The 21,214-nt window shown below is 38.9% G+C and overlaps 1 protein-coding gene and 1 long non-coding RNA gene across 2 annotated transcripts; one reads left to right on the top strand and one right to left on the bottom strand.

Annotated features, from left to right (window-relative positions):
* Positions 1–2,037: 2,037 nt before the first annotated feature.
* On the bottom strand, positions 2,038–2,973 carry LOC121016668 (olfactory receptor 2G3-like). The gene has a single exon (XM_040454388.1). The coding sequence runs from the start codon at positions 2,971–2,973 to the stop codon at positions 2,038–2,040; it is 936 nt and encodes a 311-aa protein (XP_040310322.1).
* Positions 2,974–14,965: 11,992 nt separating this feature from the next.
* LOC121016627 (uncharacterized) lies at positions 14,966–17,798 on the top strand. Its single transcript, XR_005784386.1, has 3 exons — positions 14,966–15,202; positions 15,853–15,958; positions 16,746–17,798. It is a non-coding gene; the product is annotated as an uncharacterized LOC121016627 (long non-coding RNA).
* Positions 17,799–21,214: the final 3,416 nt, after the last annotated feature.

The raw sequence follows: 21,214 nt of genomic DNA on the forward strand, positions 1-21,214 counted from the left end.
AACTGGAGTTGGTGGGCGGAGCCGCAGTCAGACCTGATGTCTGCCCCCAGTCCACTGCTGGGGCCACAGTCAGACTGGTGTGTGCCTTCTCTTCCCCTCTCCTAGGGGCGGGATTCACTGTGGGGTGAGGTGGCCTGTCTGGGCTACTTGCACACTGCCAGGCTTGTGATGCTGGGGATCTGGCGTCTTAGCTGGGGTGGGTAGGCAAGGTGCACAGGGGCAGGAGGGGCAGGCTTAGCTTGCTTCTCCTTAGGTGTTCCACTTCAGGAGGGGCCCTGTGGCAGCAGGAGGGAGTCAGATCCGCTCCCGGAGGTTTGGCTCCCCAGAAGCGCAGAGTTGGGTGTTTGCCCGGAGCGAGCAAGTTCCCTGGCAGGAACTGGTTCTCTTTGGGATTTTGGCTGGGGGATGGGCGGGGGAGATGGCGCTGGCGAGCGCCTTTGTTCCCCACCAAACTGAGCTCTGTCGTCCGGGGGCTCAGCAGCTCTCCTTCCCTTTGTCCTCCAGCCTTCCCGCTTTCTGAGCAGAGGTGTTAACTTATGACCTCCCAGACGCTAAGTCGCGCTTGCTGTCGGATCACGGTCCGTCAGGCCCCTCTGCTTTTTGCAAGCCAGACTCGGGGGCTCTGCTTGGCCGGCGAGCCGCCCCTCCGCCCCGGCTCCCTCCCGCCAGTCTGTGGAGCACGCACAGCCTCGCCGCCCTTCCTACCCTCTTCCGTGGGCCTCTCGTCTGCGCTTGACTCTGGCGACTCCGTTCTGCTAATCCTCTGGCGGTTTTCTGGGTTATTTAGGCAGGTGTAGGTGGAATCTAAGTGATCAGCAGGACGCGCGGTGATCCCAGCGTCCTCCTATGCCGCCATCTTCCCTCTCCTATAGGTATCTTAAGGATTTTATTTTTAAATAATCTCTACACCAAGCATGAGGCTGGAACTCACAACCCTGAGATCTACAGCCAGATGCTCCACCAACTGAGCCAGCCAAGTGCCCCTGAAATTGTTTTATTAATGAATAATTGAATACAGATGGTGAGGGCATTGCTGAGGTAAGAATATGATAAATATTAGGGTGATAAGGTGTTTTAGAAAGGAGAGAGCAACTGAGACTCTCAGAGACTGGAGAGATCATAATAATTTGTGTATGATGGGGTACCTGGGTAGCTCAGTGGTTTAAGCCTCTAAGTCTTTATTTCGGCTCAGGTCATGAACTCACAAATTGTGAGTTCTAGCCCTATATTGGGCTCTGTGCTAACAGCTCAGAATGTGCTTGGGATTCTCTCTCTCTCTCTCTCTCTCTCTGCCCCTGATCTGCTCAGGCATACACACACACACACACACACACACTCTCTCTCTCTCTCTCTCTCTCTCTCAAGTAAATAAACATAGGTTTGTGAATGAGATGTAATGAATCCAATGAAGTAGTATTTAAAACTCTTGTTGGGATCTGTACGAAAGTTTTCCACCAAATTTTCTTGTATGCTATCTGGTAAAGGGGAGCTGTTATAGAAAGTGATTTGAGAGGCGCCTGGGTGGCTGAGCTGGTTAAGCATCTGACTCTTGATTTCAGCTCAGTTCACGCTCTCATGGTTTGTGAGGTAGAGCCCTGAGTCGGACTTTGTGCTGACAGCATGGAGCCTGCTTGGGATTCTCTCTCTCTCTCCCTCTCTCTACCTCTTCCTCGCTCACTTACACATATTCTCTCTCAAAACAAGTAAGCATTAAGAGAAAGAAAGCTATTTGAAAAGATGGTGTTACTTACCCTCCTACAGATATGCAGACTCATTCTTTCCACTGAGAACAAGACATTTAGGAAGTGTTAAAAAGGAGTAGCATTGCTGTACTTGAGATTTCAGAACAGAGCACTTTCTAATTGGAAGAGTTCCTCCAGACATCAGGCTGGTTGATGTTGACAGATGGGAACTCTTTCCTTGGAGCTCATGGACACTCATTTGGGAAGAGACCTGCCAGTATTTACTGAGTTGTGCATGGGGTTGGCCCAGGAGACAGGCAGAGACTATCTGGCTTTTTTATGATGTCTATCCTTCTTAGGATTTTACCTCACTCTGAGGTTGTGGAATCCTTTTCCACACTCTCTTCACATCCTTGTTTCTCCGACTGTAGATGAGTGGGTTGAGCAGTGGGGTGATAACACAGTAGAAGAAGGACATGAAATTGGCCTGGGTGCTATTTTCAGGGGGTTGGATGTACATGCAGATGGCTGGTCCAACGTACATGATGACAACCACCAAGTGGGAGCTGCATGTGATGAGTGCCTTGTACCTTTTGTCAGCTGAAGGTAACTTCAACACAGCCTTGACAATTAATGTGTAGGAGATTAGCACAAGCAGAGGAGACATCAGTGCAAAAGGGATGGCTCCAATGGCCAGAGACAGCTCATTAGCAGTGGTATCACCATAGGCCAGCTTGATCAGAACAGGTACTTCACAGAAGAAGTGGTCAAGTGTGTGGTGACTGCAGTGGTGGAGCTGGAGAGTAAGCATAGTTTGGAGTATTGAATTTGCCAGGCCACTGGACCAGGCAGCAGTTGCCAGTTGCACACACACCCAGGGCCTCATGATAAGAGTGCACCAGAGGGGCTGACAGATAGCCACATAGCGATCAAAAGCCATTACTGCCAGCAGAGCACATTCAGTGCATCCTGTCCAGTGGAAGATGTAGGCCTGGGTGATGCAGCCCCAAGAAGGAATTGTCTTCTCTGGTCCCCAGAGGTTCGCCAGCAGCTGGGGCACAATGGCGCAGGTGATACAAACGTCCAGTACAGAGAGATTGCCCAGGAAGAAATACATGGGGATCTGGACTTTGGGCTCCACCGTGGAAAGAAAGATGATGGAGCTGTTCCCTATCAGGGTGAGGATGTAAGAGACCAGGACCACTCTAAAGAGGGGCATTTCTAGCCATGGATAATCTGAGAAGCCCAACAACACAATAGTTCTAGGGAAACTCACATTTTCTCCTTCCATGGAACCCACCTTATGTATGGATAGAAGGAGAGAGGCACAGTTTAGAGATTAAGCATGACTTTTATGTTTCAATAAACATCTTGAAACCTTCAACTATGTTGGTGGGATAATCTTCATAATTGTTATGAGAACTTCTCAAAAGATTGGGCTGATTCTATTTAAATACTGCCTTCACAGCTGCTACTAAAGTAGGATTAGATTTGGAATATCCTGGATATGGTGAGAAGCTCTTCATTGAGCTCAGTCAACCCAAGTCTTTATGACATACTTCTCTCAAGTCATAGAAGTGGAATGCAATCTTTTGAATCCTTTAAATCCTTTTGAAGTATTAAAAAAAAATTAACAGAAGCACTATATGATTTATTTTTTCAGCCCACTTAGGTTAACTTTCTTTCTCCTCAACTCTGTTGTTGTATGGTGTAGTGGTTAAGTGCAGTGAGTGCTGAAGTTGAGTCTCAATCACTTGTGGACTTGGTCAAGTCACTTAACCTCTCCACATTTTAGTTTCCTTATTTAAAAAGTGAGAATAAAAATAGTCCTTAACTTAACTTATATGGTTATTTAAATATCTTAAAATAATTTTTATATAACTAAGTTCTGTCTATATCTATCATCTATCTATCTATCTATCTATCATCTATCTAATATCTATCTAATCATCTGTTAACTATCTATCATCTATCTATATCTATCTATCTATCTATCATCTATCTATCTAATCTATCATCTATTTATCATCTATTTATAACCTCTCTATAATGTATATCCATTCATCATCTATGTATATATCTACCATTATCTATCAACCCAATATCTATCTATCATCTCTAACATCATCATCATCATCATCATCATCATCATCAAACTTATTTATCACATGATAAGGTCTATATAAGTGTTAGGTACTGTTATCTATATTTAGTCTACAATTATGTCTATACTTACTCTCCTTCCTTCTCTCTTCCTTTCTCTTCTCTCTCCTCTCTTTTCCCTTGTCCTCTCTTAGTCTCTCTCTCATTCTGTGGGTGTAGGTCTGTCTGTCTGTCTCTCCTTTCCTGCATCCTTGTTTCTCTCTCCTAGCTCCTTCATAAAACACAGTGCTATCATGTCATCAAGAATGGGTATTTCAATCCTTTGAAAGTGGCACATTTCTCTCAGAAAATTTTTAAAGGAATTACTACATAATGTTTCCTTTCAGTCCAGTTAAGTTAAGGATACTTGGATGCTTGGATAGACAGGATAGAAGTTGGAGGGCTATTACAGCTATGTAACAGTGTAGACTCTTTCTTTGGGAAAGAGGCCATCAACAGGTAGTTTGTTTTGTGTAACTTGGCTCCCTTTGTTTTTCATCTAGCTCTTGTCTTCCTAGTTTTCACTAGTTTTATTTTCCTCTTATTCTGTCATCTTTTTCTCCCTTGTTTCATCTTTTCCTTCTTTTTTTTTTTTATGTCATCTTTAAATTTTTCCTCTGTGTTCCCCCAGATTCTTTCTAAATGGTGTCATCTCTTTTCTGTAGACTATGAATTTTCAAAATGCATAATTTCATTTCCCTCTCAAATCCCTACCTCTTATAGGAGATTTTTTTCTGGAATGTTCCACCAATATCTTAAACTTAGCATTTTCCAAACTCAGCTCACCAATACTCAGTTTTGAGGTTAGCTTTTCCCCTCAATTCCTTTATCATGCCCATGCTATCATGATTGTTTTACCCTTCAGCAATTTGTAGCTATTCCCCAAATAGGCCACACAGGAAGTTACAGTGTACTGCAGTTTAAAAAGTCCAAGTGCCACATTACTCCAATACATTCCTCTCACAAATATGTTTGTACTTCCACACTATCTGATTTTTAAATGCCCCATCTACTTTTAGTTATTTTTCTTAAAAATATTTTTTTTAGTGTTTATTTATTTTTGAGAGAGAGAGAGAGAGAGACAGAGAGAGAGAGAGAGAGAGAGAGAGAACAGGGGAGGATCAGAGAGAGGAGACAGAATCCAAAGCAGGCTCCAAGCTGAGCTGCCAGCACAGAACCCAATGCGGGGCTTGAACCCACGAGCAGAGAGATCATGACTTGAGCCAAAGTCGGATGCTTAACCCACAGAGCCACCCAGGAGCCCCTATTTTTAAAAAGTGAACTTATTAATTATAACTATTGAGAATTTCTTTGCTTCTCACACTTCTGTGGAGAATAAGATTTTTTTTTATTTTGGATCTTGATCAAGACAATGTCTTAAAGTAGCTTTTATCTTCCTTGCTTAGAAGTATCAAAGATTGCCTGAACAAAAAGCAATTCTCCATAAACAGAGCAGATAACTTTTTACAATCATGGTCAATATATCTATTTGACAATCATACTACTATCATAGTGGTACTTTAGTTTTCCATGAGAAAATTAGCCTGATGCAAATGCAACCAGCAAATTAACTTTTTCTAAATACTACATTTTCATCTTTATTATTGTGTCTTTCTCCCTTCTCCCCTCCTTATTCTTTCTTTTAACCTTTTCTTCTCAGCTTTGTTTTGTTTTTGTTTGTTTGTTTTGGTTTTTTGCCTTTTACTATAGAATTCTCAGTTTGGCTACACAGCAACTATTTTCATAAGCTTCAAAATTTGAAGGACATTTCATTCCACAAAAGAGGAGTACACATAAACTGGGCTTAATGAAACAGATACCATGAAGGTGAACAAAAACTTTAATGAAGACTGGAAAATGAAATATGAGTTAAGGTTTTAGAAAATTCTAAAAGTTATAGTATTATTTCTATTTATTCTTGAAATGAAAATAGACAAGGGTATTATGGAATCATTGTCACATACAATCAGTCTAATTTGGAAAAAAAATGAGTTCCAGTAGGGACTATTTCAGCACCATATTGTCAAGCAGCTAAGAATGAATACCTTACATTTTGGCGTATGTTTAATTCTTTAAATTCATAGATATTATAGCACAATATATCGAATTAACTTGCAAATGTTCTCAATTGTCGACATTTCTTGAAGATTAGAAAAAGTACCACCAGATCAGAGGGGCAAATGTAATGCCAGGTTTCTGAGGAAGAGAGCACAATCCTGGGATTGAATATTAATTGTGATGATAAACCCTGGAAATACCTGAAAAAAATCATTCTGTTAATTTAAAAAACACTTTTTTTGGTAAGCATTTTAAGAAAGTGTGATCAGTAATAGCAAATGTACGTTAATTTTTTTTTAAAAAAATATTTATTTGTGTGTGTGTGTGTGTGAGAGAGAGAGAGAAAGAGAGAGAGAAGGGGGGAGGGGCAGGGAGAGAGAGGGGGATGGAGGATCTGAAGCAGGCTCTGGGCTGACAGCAGCGAGGCCAAGGCAGGGCTCAAAGTCACAAATGGTGAGATCACGACCTGAGCCAAAGTTGGACACTTAGTCAACTGAGCCACCCATGCACCCCAAATGTGGGTTAATTTAATAAAATATGAAAAAAAAATAACATGATTCAGGAAATGGGGTTTTGGATGTTGTTTGGGTGATGAGCACAGTGTTTTTAACTGTAGTAAATCTTTCTGAATCCACATTCTGCCAGCCACTATTCGGGCAGAATGAGTAACTGAATGAACGGAGGACTTTGCAAGAGGAACATTAGCACTTTGAGCTTCAGCCTTCTTGCATGAAAATGCAAAAAAAAAAAAAATAATAATGTTCACATTTCCGGGTTTGCATAAGATCAAATGCCCTAAAAGTATGTATGGAAATAGAAGGTATACTGAAATAAATGATTTATCCATTCTCAAAATTATTATTTTACTAAATGATAATAACCAAACAAAAAGCAAATACACAACAGTACACAAGAAACTGTATGGGAAGAGCAGAAGCTCGTTGTCATGGTTCAAGTCCTGCTTGCCATATTTTAACAACCATAGAGCTGTCTACAATTTAGCTTTCATTTCCTCATCTCCAGACTGAGGACTATCACACTTAATTTACACACTATTTTCACACAATAAATTGGTGCTAAATAAATGGTGAACATAAGTAATAAATGTAAAAGAAACTGAGGCACGGGGAGATTATGAAACCTGCAGGAAAAACTGGAGGTGCTACAGGATAAAGCCAGAGTTTACACTTGGGGCCCAGATGCCTGACACATTCACTCCTCTGCCTCACACACAGAAAGAATGCAAATCTATAGTGATGCAAAACTGGCAGGGATACCTAATCCAACTTATCTCAATAGGCAAGAATAGGACTCTGAATAAATATAGCACTTAAATAGGATTCTGCTTAAAAATTCAATGTCACCATTATAGGATAGGGGGAACTTGATTGGAAAATGTCACACATGAAAAAATTCCGAGGGCCCTTAATGATATGCTTACAATGAAGTAAACAATGGAGAAATTATGAGGACACCTATTGAGTTGGCCTCATGGATATATGATCCAGATTATAAAAATCTAAAGGCACATGCCTTCTGTGCTGCCAAACCACATCTATTTTGTGGTTGTTTACTAAGGCAGCATTTTAAAATTGGATCATTGATGCCCTGGGGTATTTGAGAAGGAGGTTGAATTGGAGTCTACAAATGTGCTATAGAAAAATATATTTGAAGGGTTTCCTATTATCAGAACAGATACTGTTACATAGGATACGATTCTTCCTTAAGTGGGTTCTCACTTGAAAGAGAAGGAAATATACACTGAATTTTTTTCAGGAGGAAAACTATATCAACTATGGGAAAGTTAGATAGTGGTTAAATTTGGATAGATAAAAGGAACTTAAAAAAACTGTTTCTCCATACAACACCATTGGAAGTAATTTTGTTGGTTCAGAAATTTTTGAGAATGTCACAAAAAGAAGAATTTGTCATGAAATTCAAGAATGACTTAAAATGATCCATGGAATCCCCTTGTGGCCATAATGTGAGACTTCTTATTTATAACTGAGATTGTTATATTCAGCCTAATCCATCCTTCATGCTATTCTCCAAGTAATATTCCTTGAGTAATATTATCCTGGAGTAATAGAAAATGCAATACTGATTTTTTCCCCCTCTCCATTGCTTCAATCCTCAGAAACCCTTCAAATACCAGTGTGTGGCACCCAGTACTATCTCTTTTCTGGCCAGATGTTATCATATCCATTCTCTCTCACCAACCTCACACTCTATCATGTTTGAAAAGCACATGCTCCATCTTCTGTTCTTTTGCACATGCTAGTTTCTTTTTCTCCTACGTTAACCTGCTGAAATTCTATTTACCCTTTACAGCCTGGATCAAGCATCATTTCCTGAATGAAATATCCCATGATCTCCTCTTCTTTGTGTCCATATTCAAGCTCCTATTCTTCTGCCATTGCAGGAACTCGCTGGCCTCTCCTTCTGCCCTCTGAACATTTTAGAAGCCTGATCTACTTCCTTACTTACTTCCTCAGGGCCTAGGCTAGTTTTGTTCTGTAGCAGGTATTTAATAAATGTATAAAGGGATAGCTAGATTCTGCAATTACTCAGAATGAAATGCCTGCTTCCATAATGCCAGTTTCATTTCATTTTCAACTATAGCTCCACATAAATGCTTATGTTAGGCTGATCTTGTTTACTTATTTAAAACTTGCTTGTAGTCACAGGTGCCTAAATTCTCTGGTAAATGATGTGTCTTTCACCTGTCATAGTAATGTCTGTCTATTTACTTTCTCAGATTCTACTCAATATTCTAGATTTGGTTCAAATTTTATTTTTTCCAAAGACATTTGTCTCTGCCATCATGTAAGATATGAAGTGACAGAAGTTTTATATCCTGTGCTCTTAATGTTTTCTGTATAATGTCTTGTGCAATGTTTGATACTTACTAAAGGCTCAATATGTGGATAGTTATTTTTCTCTGTCTTTCCTCTTGTCTTTTCCTTTGTCATGGACTTCTTGAAATATAAGCTTTTTTGAGTCTTAACATATTCCTGGCTCTGCAAATTACTGTGGTAATGGCGATAAGGGGACCATAATTAGGTATGAGTGTACTATCTTCCTAATACTATTATTTGGAGTACTATGTGTTCCTTATTATTACCAAGAATAGCCCACTCTTATTGGGTGAGTGAGATAACCTCCTTTCTAATCACAACCTGAAGAGAAATGGGTGCTAATGGAAATGCTCAAACATAACCTGGTCTCTCCCACCCATTTTACTCATTTTACCATGAGGTTGAAGAAGGAAAAGGTGTAGAAAGGGAAGGAGCTGGCTTGGATGATGACACCTGGGTTGGAAAGAGACAGATTCTCTTCAGAAAGTCTGGCATTCAAAAGAGAGAGGCATAGGATCAATCTCAATTCAACCACAAGGGAGAACTTGCTGGCACTGGAGGGAGCCTCCAGTGATTTATTCTCTTGGATCCTCTGAGACTTCACTATGTCATATAGGTAATTAGTTCAATGGTTGAGTTTGTACAAAGGAATATTCCAGAGGGATTTCTACTCCTTCTAATTTATTATCTTCAGAATATCTTCACCCTGCAGAATATGTCCCAGTAAGCTGAAGGAAAGACCATGAAACAATAAAATTGTCCTAGAACAGGATTGAAATAAAGCCTCTGGCCATATAAGATTGTTTTCCTGGTCTCCTTATCAAAGGTGTGCAGAGGGAAAGACTGATGTCTATCATAGTGGAACTTTTTGTTATAAAATTACATGCCAATAGATATATATTAAACATAAACTCATCACTTCTGTAGAAAATTAAATAGCTCTTTAGATAAATATTTATATTTTCTTGCCATATGGGAACATTATGGCATCTTATGACATACTGTATTTTAGTAGTGTTTTTCTTGAAATATTCTTTTCTTCTATACTATAAAACTATGTTTTCATTCCATTCTTCCATGTTGCTGTCATCATCACCCTTCAGAGAGCTTCAGGGAAGGTTACTGGCTTTGCTTTTGAACACCTTACTTATTACAAAGACTTTCCACACTTTGGGAGGCTGGCCATGAGCTGATGCAAGCCCAGCTTGGGGAGAGGATTGTCACAAATTTTTGTAGTTGGATCTTAGCCCACATTTAAGAATTATTCACCAATATCCTTCTATATTCACCTTATTTCATTGAAAAAGTTTTTATTTATTTTTAAATTTATTTATTTATTTTGAGAGAGAGAGAGTGCAAGTGGGTGAGGGGAAGGGAGGGAGAGAGAGAGAGAGAGAGAGGGAGAGAGAGACCCAAGCAGGCTCCACAGAGTCATTGCAGAGTTCAATGTGTGGCTCAAACTCACAAACTATGAGATCATGACCTGAGCTGAGATCAAGAGTCAGAAGCATAGCTGACTGAGCCACCCAAGTGGCTCTCTACAGCATCTTTCTATTATTCTCTGGATCATATTCAGGTGGTTGGTTGTAGGGTACAGACAACCTAGATTTTTATAAAATCTGGGTTCCTATCAGAATGTCAGTTATGACAGTTTTGGCAAGAGGAAATGAGACAAATAGGATTTGCAAACAGACTGTTTGGTGTGAAGAGAACAAAAGGAAGCTGTTAATTGAAAAAATCATCTTGATAATAAAGTCAGAAACCTTTTAACAAAAAAGTAAATTCTTTATTTTTTTCAACAGTCTGCTGGATTTGCAATTACCTTTAAATAAGAACTTTCTTAGTGTTAATATTAAGCTTTTGTAGTATCAGAAATTCTCTGTATCCTTAAAATATTAATATCCCTTGAAGGCAGTATTTTCACATTTTAGAAGTATGTAAGCTTGCTTCCAGAATTATTGAAGTACAAATACATTTCTGCTGTGTTGTAGGTTTCATATTGTACACATGCATTATTTTATTTAGATTTTTAAAATCATCAGAGGATAGAATATTTTGCCCTATTTTATTTTTGTTTGTTTATTTGTTTATTTTATTGTAGTAAGAAATTTAACATGAGAACTATCCTCTAAAAATTTTTAGTGCCCAGTACAATACTGTATATTAATGTACAGCAGATCTCTAGAACTTACTTATCTTGCATAACTAAAACATTACACCAACTGTACAGGAATTCACTATTCTCCCTTCCCCGGCCCCTGACAACACCATTTACTCTCTGTTTCTATGAGTGATCTTTTTTTTTAAAATGTAAGCTCTATGGCTAACGTGGGGCTTGAGCTCACGACCTTGAAATCAAGAGTATGACTTAGCATGTTAAATAGCTCATATAAATGTCCTTCTATGACTGGCTTATTTCATTTAGTATGATGTCTTCTCAGTTCATTCATGTTATCATATATGGCAAAATTTCTTCTTTTTAAAATCCAAATAATATTCCATTTTATGTATATATCACATTTAAAAAATCCATTCATATATTGATGGACATTTAGATTGTTTTTATATCTTGGTTATTGTGAATAATAATGTTATGAACATGGGTGTACAAATATTTGTTCAAGACCTGCTTTTACTACTTTTGTGTTTATGCCCATAAGGGAATTGGATGGTAATAGATCCAATGATCTAGATCATATGGTAATTCAATTTTTAATTGTTTAAAGAAACTGTCATTTGGTTTTCCATACTGACACTATTTTATATTTGAAACAATAATTTTATAAAAGTTTAATTTCAGGGGTGCCTGGGTGGCTCAGTCAGTTAAACGTCCCACTTCAGTTCTGATCATGATTTCATGGTTTGTGGGTTCAAGCCCAGCATCGGGCTTTGCACTGACAGTGAGGAGCCTGCTTGGGATCCTCTCTCTCTCTTTCTCTCTCTGCCCTTCACCTACTTGCACTGTTTCTTAAATTAATAAACTTTTAAAAAAAGTTTCATTTTCATATTGTACACCTGAAACTAATATTATGCTGTATGTTAATCAGCTGTAATTTAAATAAAAACTTAAAAAAATGTTTAGAAAGGTAGTAAGGAAAAAAAATGTTTCAACTTCTCTACATCACTTACCTTTTTTGTTTTTGTTTTTGTTTTCAACAGTTGCCAGCCTAACAGGAGTGAGGTGATATCTCATTGTAGTTTTGATTTTAATTTCTCTGATGATTAGTAATGTTGAGTATTTTCTCACATACCTGTTGACCATTTAGAAGATTTTTTTGGATGTCCACTGACTAATGAATGAATAAGGAAGATGTGTATATCCACATTGGAATATTACCTAGCCATCAAAAACAATGTAAGCTTGCCATTTGCAATGATTTGGATGGAGCTAGAATGTATTATGTTAAGTGAAATAAGTCAGTCAGAGAAAGACAAATACCATATGATTTCACTCATCTCTGTAATTTAACTAAAAAAACTGGTGAACGTATGGGAAGGTGAAAAAATATATATATAGAGAAGGAAACAAACCATATGAGACTATTAAAGACAGAGAACAAAATACGGTTGATGAAGGGAGGTGGGGGGATGGACCAGCTAGGTGACGAGTATTAAGGAGGGCACTCGTTGTGATGAACACTAGGTGTTGTATGTAGGTGATGAATCACTGAATTCTACTCCTGAAACCAACTCTGCACTGTATGTTAACTAACTAGGATTTAAGTAAAAAATTGAAAAGGAAAAAAAAATGTTTTCTTTGGAGAAATGTCTACTTAAGTTCTTTGCCCACATTTCAGTTCATTTATTTTTAAATTAAGTTATTGAGTTGTAGCTATTTTTTATATATTTTGGATGCTAATCCCTAATCATATGCATATTATTTATAAATATTTTCTCCAACTCCATAGGTTACCTATTCAGTTTATCATTTCTTTGTTGTACAGAAGATTTTTTAGTTTGATTTAGTGCCCTGTTTATTTAATTTTTGTTACTTGTGCTTTCAGTGTCATAGCCAATAAATCACTGCCTAAATTGCGAAGTTTTTCCCTAGGACTTTCAAAATTTCAGGCCTTATATTTAAATTTTTAATCAATTTTAATCCTTTTTGCATTGGTATTTATGTGCAGTTTAAGAAAAATATCCAATTTCATTATTTTGCATGTGGATATCTCGTTTTCTCAGCACACCTTGTTGAAGAAACTAATCTTTTCACCATTGTGGAATCTTGGCAACCATGTCAAGAATCAGCTGATCATACATGTGTGGAATTTGTTGACAAAATTCAACTGAGGGGAGCCTGGGTGGCTCAGTGTGTTGAGCCTCTGACTTTTGATTTTGGCTTGAGTCATAGTCTTACAGTTGGTCGGATCAAGCCCCAACCCCCCCCCCCCCCCGTCAGGCTCCTCACTAACAGCATTGAGCCTGTTTGGGATTCTCTCTCTCCCTTTCTCTATTCCTTCCACTCTCTCTCTCTCTCAAAATAAATAAATGAACTTAAAAAAAACTCAACTGAGTAAACTTGAAGGTCTACTTGGCTTTATTAAATGATTCATGAATTGGACAGCATCCCAGCTAGCAAGTAGAGGGGGCCTCCAAAGGGCTATAGAAAAGGAAAGAGTTCTTTTTTTTTTTTTTTTAAGTAGGCTCTATTCCCAGCATTAAGCCCAAAGTGGGGCTTTAACCCAAAACCCCGAGATCAAGACCTGAACTGAGATCAAGAGCTGGACACTTAACTGACTGAGCCACCCAAGTGTCCCACAAGGGAAAGGTTTTTAAAGGCAAGGCAAGGGGGGCGCCTGGGTGGCGCAGTTGGTTAAGCGTCCGACTTCAGCCAGGTCACGATCTCGCGGTCCCTGAGTTCGAGCCCCGCATCAGGCTCTGGGCTGATGGCTCAGAGCCTGGAGCCTGTTTCCGATTCTGTGTCTCCCTCTCTCTCTGCTCCTCCCCCGTTCATGCTCTGTCTCTCTGTCCCAAAAATAAATAAACGTTGAAAAAAAAATTAAAAAAAAAATAAAGGCAAGGCAAGGAAGTTATAAACATAAAAAAAAGATTATTTTAGATTAGTGAACCTTCTTTGGGGGACAAGAGTCTCATTAGGTGTATTACCCCATCTTTCTTTGGAGACGTGAAGAGGGTATATATGACAGAATAATATATTAGTGCTGACCAGAAAATTCCTTACTGACCAGTTAAGACTACATTTCTGGGGGGAAAGTTGGAACTGCAATTAGGTTAGGGATTAAGCCCCAGTGTGGTGACTTGGCCTAAGTCACATCATTTTGGCTGTTTGGTTTTCCTTTTTTTTTTTTTTTTTTTTTTTTAACATTTATTTTATTTTTGGGACAGAGAGAGACAAAGCATGAACGGGGCAGAGGCAGAGAGAGAGGGAGACACAGAACTGGAAACAGGCGCCAGGCTCTGAGCCATCAGCCCAGAGCCCGACGCGGGGCTCGAACTCACGGACCGCGAGATCGTGACCTGGCTGAAGTTGGACGCTTAACCGACTGCGCCACCCAGGCGCCCCTGGTTTTCCTTTTAACAGGAAAACCTGTTCATTTCTGGGCTCTGTCTTCTGTTCTGTTGGTCTGTATGGTGCCCTGCCCAAGGAGGCTGTGGGAAATACTCTTTGGTGCTGGGTGTTTGTGGTCATGCTTTTGGAGGTACAGGACTGGAGGCTAGGCTCAGCAACTGTGCAGGGCTGTGAATTTGCTTCCTTGCCTGGGTGGGGCCGTGTATGGGCTCCACAGCTGGCTTGGCTTGTTGGCTAGAAATCCAAGTGAGACATAACTGCCAGTCAAAGTCCTGAACCAGATAGTGTCACCAGACTGGCTCTGCAGATGGGCAGGATCCCTGGCTACGATCTCTGCTTTATGCCTCTGCAAGCTGAGATTTGGCCCACCAAGATCTGGGCTCTTACTGATAGAAGCTCCGTGCCTCTTCTCCAGCTCTATCTGATGCCTGATGGTCAAGCTTTTTGGATTCCCCTGTGGATCCTGTTGAGGCAAGATCTGAGTTGCCCTCCCAGGAAGTGTCCCACACTGCTGAGGAAGTTGTATGTCCATCTTGGGTCTCTTTTTTCCATTGGAAAAACTACAAGTCCAGGGGTCTTCTCAGTTCTGTGCTGTGTCATCCTGGGAGACAGGCCATGTGGTTAGAGCATAGCCACTCCCCTCACCCTTTTAAGTGGTTCTCCTCTGTTTCTAGTGCAGAGGGGTGTGCTTGCCTCACTCCTAGGTTATGAGATTTTGTCAGTGGTGTCTTGTCTCTGGATACTTGCTAGTTGGGGGTCTTCTTATGAAGGCTCTGAAGTCATGAATGAGCTGTGTCACCACATTGGTGACGTTGCTTCCTTTTTCTTCAGTTTTTTTTTTTTTTTTTTTTTTTTTTCCTAACCCACTGAGGTTCTTTAAGACAAAGCTTTGACTCATTGTCAGGACATTCATGGAACCCCATTTCTTTAAGGTCAGTTACTGGAGGTTTATTTTGTTCCTTTGTGTCTTGTTTCCCTGAATTCCTGTTTGTTGTAGCTTTGCATTTGGAAAAACAGCTACCTCTCCCAGCCTTTATGGCCTGGCTCCACCAGTCTGCCTCGTGAGAAATTTTGGGAGCCTCTCACATGTTTTCTATGCTTGTGACTTCTCTGGATTTGTGCATGTAGACTTCTAATTAAAATGATTTCCTGCTGTTTGTTTTCTCCAGAAGTCCATTAGGTCTTGTTGGCTCTGGTGTCTGACTGTTATACCTTGGTCTGAGACACTGGAGGCAGAATCTATTCTTTTCCTTCCCTCCTGATAGAGAAGATTCAGTGTTTGTTTGTTTGTTTGTTTTGTACATTCTCTCAATCTCACAGAGCTGTTCCATTGCCTCAAGCTACCTACTCTCTTTCTTTTGTTCTTATCTGCCCCTATCAAACTATATCAGTCCCTACAGCATCCCCAGTGAGATGACACAGAAAGCAGGTCCTTGGTCCCCACTGACGGGTGGGGAATTTGGAGCAGGCTCCACTCTGCTCTCTTACCCCTAGGGGAGAAGCCTCAGGTTCTGCTCTTTATCTCCATCTTACAGAGCTGTGTTGGCCACAGCAAGACACCCACCTCTTCTTTCTTTCTTAGCTGCCCCAGGCAACAAAACGATGGTATTTCTCCCTGTTGCTGTCTTACTCTTGTACTCATCTCAATTACTGCATCTTCTTCTCTGGATTCTGGACTTCTCATAATGGTATTTTGGTCCGTATGCCATTGTTAAATTGATTTTTTTGTGGAAAAATGAGGTGTGGGGCTTCCTATTTTGTCATCTTGCCAACATTTCTGTAGCATTTTTTAATGTTTATTTATCTTTGAGAGAGAGAGACAAGCGGGAGAGGGGCAGAGAGAGAGAGAGACCGAATCTGAACTAGGCTCCAGGCTCTGAGCTGTCAGCACAGAGCCCGATGTGGGGCTTGAACTCACAAACCGTAAGATCATGACCTGAGCTAAACTTGGACTCCAAACCAACTGAGCCACCCAGGTGCCCCTCTGTAGCATTTTAAAATAAAATTCTAAGGGTTAAAAGCAGGGCGTTTTATTTATTTTTATTATTTTTTAAATGATTTAAATGATTTTTTAAATGATTTCAGGAGTAGAATTTAGTGATTCATCACTTACATAAGACACCCAGTGCTCATCACAAGTGCCCTCCTTAATGCCCATCACCCTTCTAGATCATCCCCCCACCCAACAACCCCTCAGTACCTCTCAGTTTGTTCTCTGTATTTGTGTCTCTTATGGCACGCCTCCCTCGCTGTTTTTATCTAATTTCTAAAGCAGGGATGTTTAAATTTCAATCAGGAAGGAGAATTCAGAAACTTTATTTGAGGAATCATTAAAAAATAACTATGAAAAGAGTAGTTTGAGAACAGAAAGTCGTATCATGATTAGCTAATATTTCAGTTGCAATGAAGTCTATCATTTTTACTTTTAAATTAACTTGTTTCATAGTTGTATTAATTGCTATGTGTTTCTTACAGTAAGCATGGGAGTAGCAGAGAGCCTCTTAGGAAGTGTTCCCAAAGGACAACTGTGCTGCTGTTCTACCTTATGGAAACTTGAAAAAAGTGTAATGAGACCTCCCAAGAAGCATATCTGTGCATGAGGGAAATGATTTTCTTTTTACTTTCTGAACAATAAATGTCTCTTCAGGCTATGACCACACCTTCTTTATGATGGGGTCTAGGTGTGTGTAGACCCCAGCAAAACCTGGTTACTGGGAAAAAGTAGACTAATGCTTCCTGTTGAGTATAATTCTGCCAGAATAATAAGTATCAGAACATATTGTGCTGGTTCAGTATTTGCTTATGTAAAACCCTTAGAACAGTAACTCACAGATGTGGGCTTGTAATTTTTATTATTTGTAAGTTAATTATCTTTGTTCATTGTTTTGGTATGCATATGTATAATAGCTGCTAAGGTTACAATAACAAACTACCACAAAGAAGGCGGTTTAAACAACAGAATTTTGTTTTCTCGCAGTTCTGGCGGGAAGTCTGAGGTCAAGGTGTTAACATGGTTGTTTTCCTCTGAGGCCATTCTCATTGGCTTGTACGTGGCCATTTTATCCCAGTGTCTTCACATGTTTTTTTTTTTTTTTTTCTCTCTGTATGTGCCTGTGTTCTAATTGCCTCTTGTTATGAGGACACTAGTCATATTGGCTTAGGGCCCACACTACTAAGTTTATCTTATAGTAGTTACTTCTTTAAAGATCTTACATCCAAACACAGTCTCATTGTTAGATTCTGAGAGTTAAGATGTCAAAATATAAATTTGCAGTTCATAAAAATGTGTACTTTTACACGTTGATGTGTAAGAAATCTTGTATTTGAGGATGTTGATGATGTAATGTTTGGTTATACAATGCATATACTTCTTAGGTTAATACTATGGATTTGTTTTTCTGCCTTTAAAGAATTGGCCCATTTAGCAGAAGATATAAATAGACTTTTTTCCAAAGAATACATCCAGATGGCTAGCAGACACATGAAAATATGCTCAATATGACTCATCATCAGGGAAATACAAATGAAAACCACAATGAGATACCACCTCACATCTGTCAGAATGACTAAAATTACAACACAGGAAGCAACAGATGTTGGCGAGGATGCAGAGAAAGGGGAACACTTTTGCACTGTTGGTGGGAATGCAAACTGGTGCAGCCACTCTGGGAAACAGTGTGGAGGTTCCTCAAAAATTAAAAATAGAACTACTCTACAATTCAGAAATTGCACTATTCGGTATTTATCCAAAGGATACAAAGATGCTGATTCAAAGGGGAATGTGCACCCCAATGTTTATAGTAGTGCTACCAACAATAACCAAATTATGGAAAGAGCCCAAATGTCCATCCAGTGATGAATGAATAAAGAAGATGTAGTATGTATACACAATGGAATATTACTCAACCATCAAAAAGAATGAAATCTTCCCATTTGCAATGATGTAGATAGAGCTAAAGTATATTATGCTAAGTGAAATAAATCAGTCAGAGAAAGATAAATACCATATGATATCAAACAAAACAGATGAACATAGTGGGAGAAAAGAGAGAAGCAAACCATAAAACAAACTTTTAATGATAGAGAACAAATTGAGAGTTGCTGGAGGGGAGGTGGGCAGGGGAATGGGTATATATATAGATATAGATATAGATATAGATATATACACATCTTTTTTACCTATTCATCTATCGATGGACACTTTGGATACTTACATAATTTGAACATGCAGACATCATTTTGGTATCTTGTTTTCATTTCTTTTGGCTATATACCCAGAAGTGGGATTTCTGGCTCATAAGGTAGTTTTATTATTAATTTTTTGAAGAACCTCCAAATTGTTTTTCTTTGTGGCTGAATCAATTTACATTCCTACAAATAATGCACAAGTGTCCCTATCTCTCCATATCCTCAGCAACACTCACTATCTGTTGTCTTTTTATGATAGTCATTCTAATAAGTGTGAGGTAATACCTCATTGTAGGTGTGATATTCACTTCCTTAATTATTAGTGATGTTGAGCACATTTTCATGTACTTATTGGCCATTTGGATGTCTTCTTTGGGGAAAAAATGTCTATTCAGTTCCTTTGCTCATTTTTTTTCAATCAGATTGTTTATTTGTTTCTGAGTTGCATGTGTTCTTTATAAATTTTGGATATTAACTCCTTATCAGACTCCTTTTCCCATTCCATAGGCTGCCTATTTTGTATTTTGTTGGTTGTTTCTTTTGCTGCTCAGAAGTTTTACAATTTGTTGTAGGCCCAGCTGATTTTGTCTTCATTACTTACACTTTTGGTCTAGTATTCAAAAAAATTTGTTAGGACTAATATCAAAGAGGTTTTCTCCTGTGTCTTCTTCTAGGAAGTTTATGGCTTCAGGTCTTATGTTTACATCTTTAATCAATTTTGAGTTAATTTTTGGGAATATTGTAAGATAGGGGTTCAATTTTATTTTTCCAACGGCATTTATTGAAGAAACTATCTGTCCTCCACTGTGTGTTCTTGGCTCCCTTGTCAAATATTAGTTGAATGTATATGTGAGGATTCTGGGTTCTTAATCCTGCTGCATTGGTCTATGATCTATTTTTGTGCCAGGGCCACACTGTATGATTACTATAACTTTGTAGTATATTTAAAATTAGCAAGTGTGATGCTTCCAGATATGCTGTTTATTCTCAGATTTACTTGGCACTATCCATGGTCTTCAGTGTTTCCATACAAATTTTAGAATTGTTTTTTCTATTTCTGTGAAAATACCATTTTTTTCTTTTTTAAAGTTTATTTATTTAACTTTGAGTGAGAGAGAGAGAGAGAGAGAGAGAGAATCTCAATACCATTGAGATTTTGATAGCGATTGCATTGAATCTATAGATGGTTTTTGGTAGGATGGACATTTTAATAATATTAATTCTTCTGATTTATAAGCATGAGATATCCTCCCAATCGTTTGTGTTTTCTGTGATTTCTTTCATTAAAGTCTTGTAGTTTTCATTGTATAGATCCTTCACTTCCTGGGTTAAATTTATGCTTAAGTATTTTATTGTTTTTGATGCCCTTGTGAATAGTATGGCTATTTTTTCAATTAGTTCATTGTTAGTGCACAGAAATGCAATAGATTTTTTTTTTGTATGTTGAATTTATATCCTGCAACTTTATTGAATCCTTTGATTAGTTTCATTAGTTTTTTTTTTTTTTGGCTGAGTCCTTAACATTGTCTCTATATAATATTATATTACCTGCAAATAAAGACCATTTTTTGTCTTCCTTTATGATTCAGATGTCTTTTATTTCTTTATCTTACCTAATTGCTCTGGCTAGAAATGCCAGTACTATTTTGAATGAATAGCCAGAGTGGGCACACTTTTCTTATTCCTGAGTTTAGAGAAAAAGCTTTCAATCTTTCACCATTCAGTATCATGTTAGCTGTGGATTTGCTCTACAAGACCTTTACTATGTTGCAGTATGTTTCTTAATTTGTTGAGGGTTTTTGTCATAGAGAGATATTGTATTTTATCAAATGCGTTTTCTGGATCTATTGAGAGAATCATATGATTTTCACCTTTTAGTCAATTAATGTGGTATATCATATTTATTGATTTGCATATGTTGAACTATCCTAACTTCCCAGGAATGGGTCCCACTTGATTATAATGCATCATCTTTTTAATGTGCTTTTGATGAGGGACCATAAAGCAAGCTGAGGGCCAAGCACAAGCTAGCATTACCTGCTTCCCCACCCCCATGTGCGATATGTGCGGCTTTCCATTTCTCAGGCACTCCTGGCTGCCCAAGGACAAAGGGAAGGACAAAAGACAAATAATTAAGCTGATAGAGTCTCCATGAGTTTACAAATATCTTTGTAAAATACAAGAAAAAGGAAATCAATAGCCTAATCTCCAGAAACCTATAGACTCAGTTTCCTGGAACCCCAACATCACCTCCCCTCCACAGTGATGTGGGAAACAAAGGCAAGAAGGAAATGGCAGATAAAATTGAATTTCATTATAACCTGCAGCCCATTGACACATACTTGAGACAAATACAAAGTATAACATTTCTTCAGGAACTCCCTACTATCTTGATATTAATGCTTTACTAGAGGGAAAAACAACCTTAGGTTGGCAATAGCTAGGCCTCCAGTAATCTGTGAGTCTTTAGCTTATGAAAATCTCTCTGGAACTTCTGGTTTGCCTTTACTGCCCCAATTCAATAGTATACAACCAGTGCACAACCTCAGTGCAGCTCTTCCTACCCACAGGTCCTGTTCCTTGATTTAATAAAATCCCAATTTTGCATCAAAGACGTCTTCAAGAATTCTTCTTGGCTGTCAGCTCTGGATCCCCACCCCCCCCCCCTCAAACCTCATCACTGTTTGATAGGGAAAATTTATGTTATAAGATGGCCGACAGGACTGATAGGGGAATTCTAGTCCCCGCCCAAAGAC

This window comes from Herpailurus yagouaroundi, unplaced genomic scaffold (assembly GCF_014898765.1).
Source record: "Herpailurus yagouaroundi ecotype Mexico unplaced genomic scaffold, PumYag 212, whole genome shotgun sequence".
Lineage (NCBI taxonomy): Eukaryota > Metazoa > Chordata > Mammalia > Carnivora > Felidae > Herpailurus > Herpailurus yagouaroundi.

Coding starts and splice junctions, on each gene's coding strand:
- LOC121016668 (XM_040454388.1), bottom strand. CDS start 2,973: ATGGAAGGAGAAAATGTGAGTTTCCCTAGAACTATTGTGTTGTTGGGC.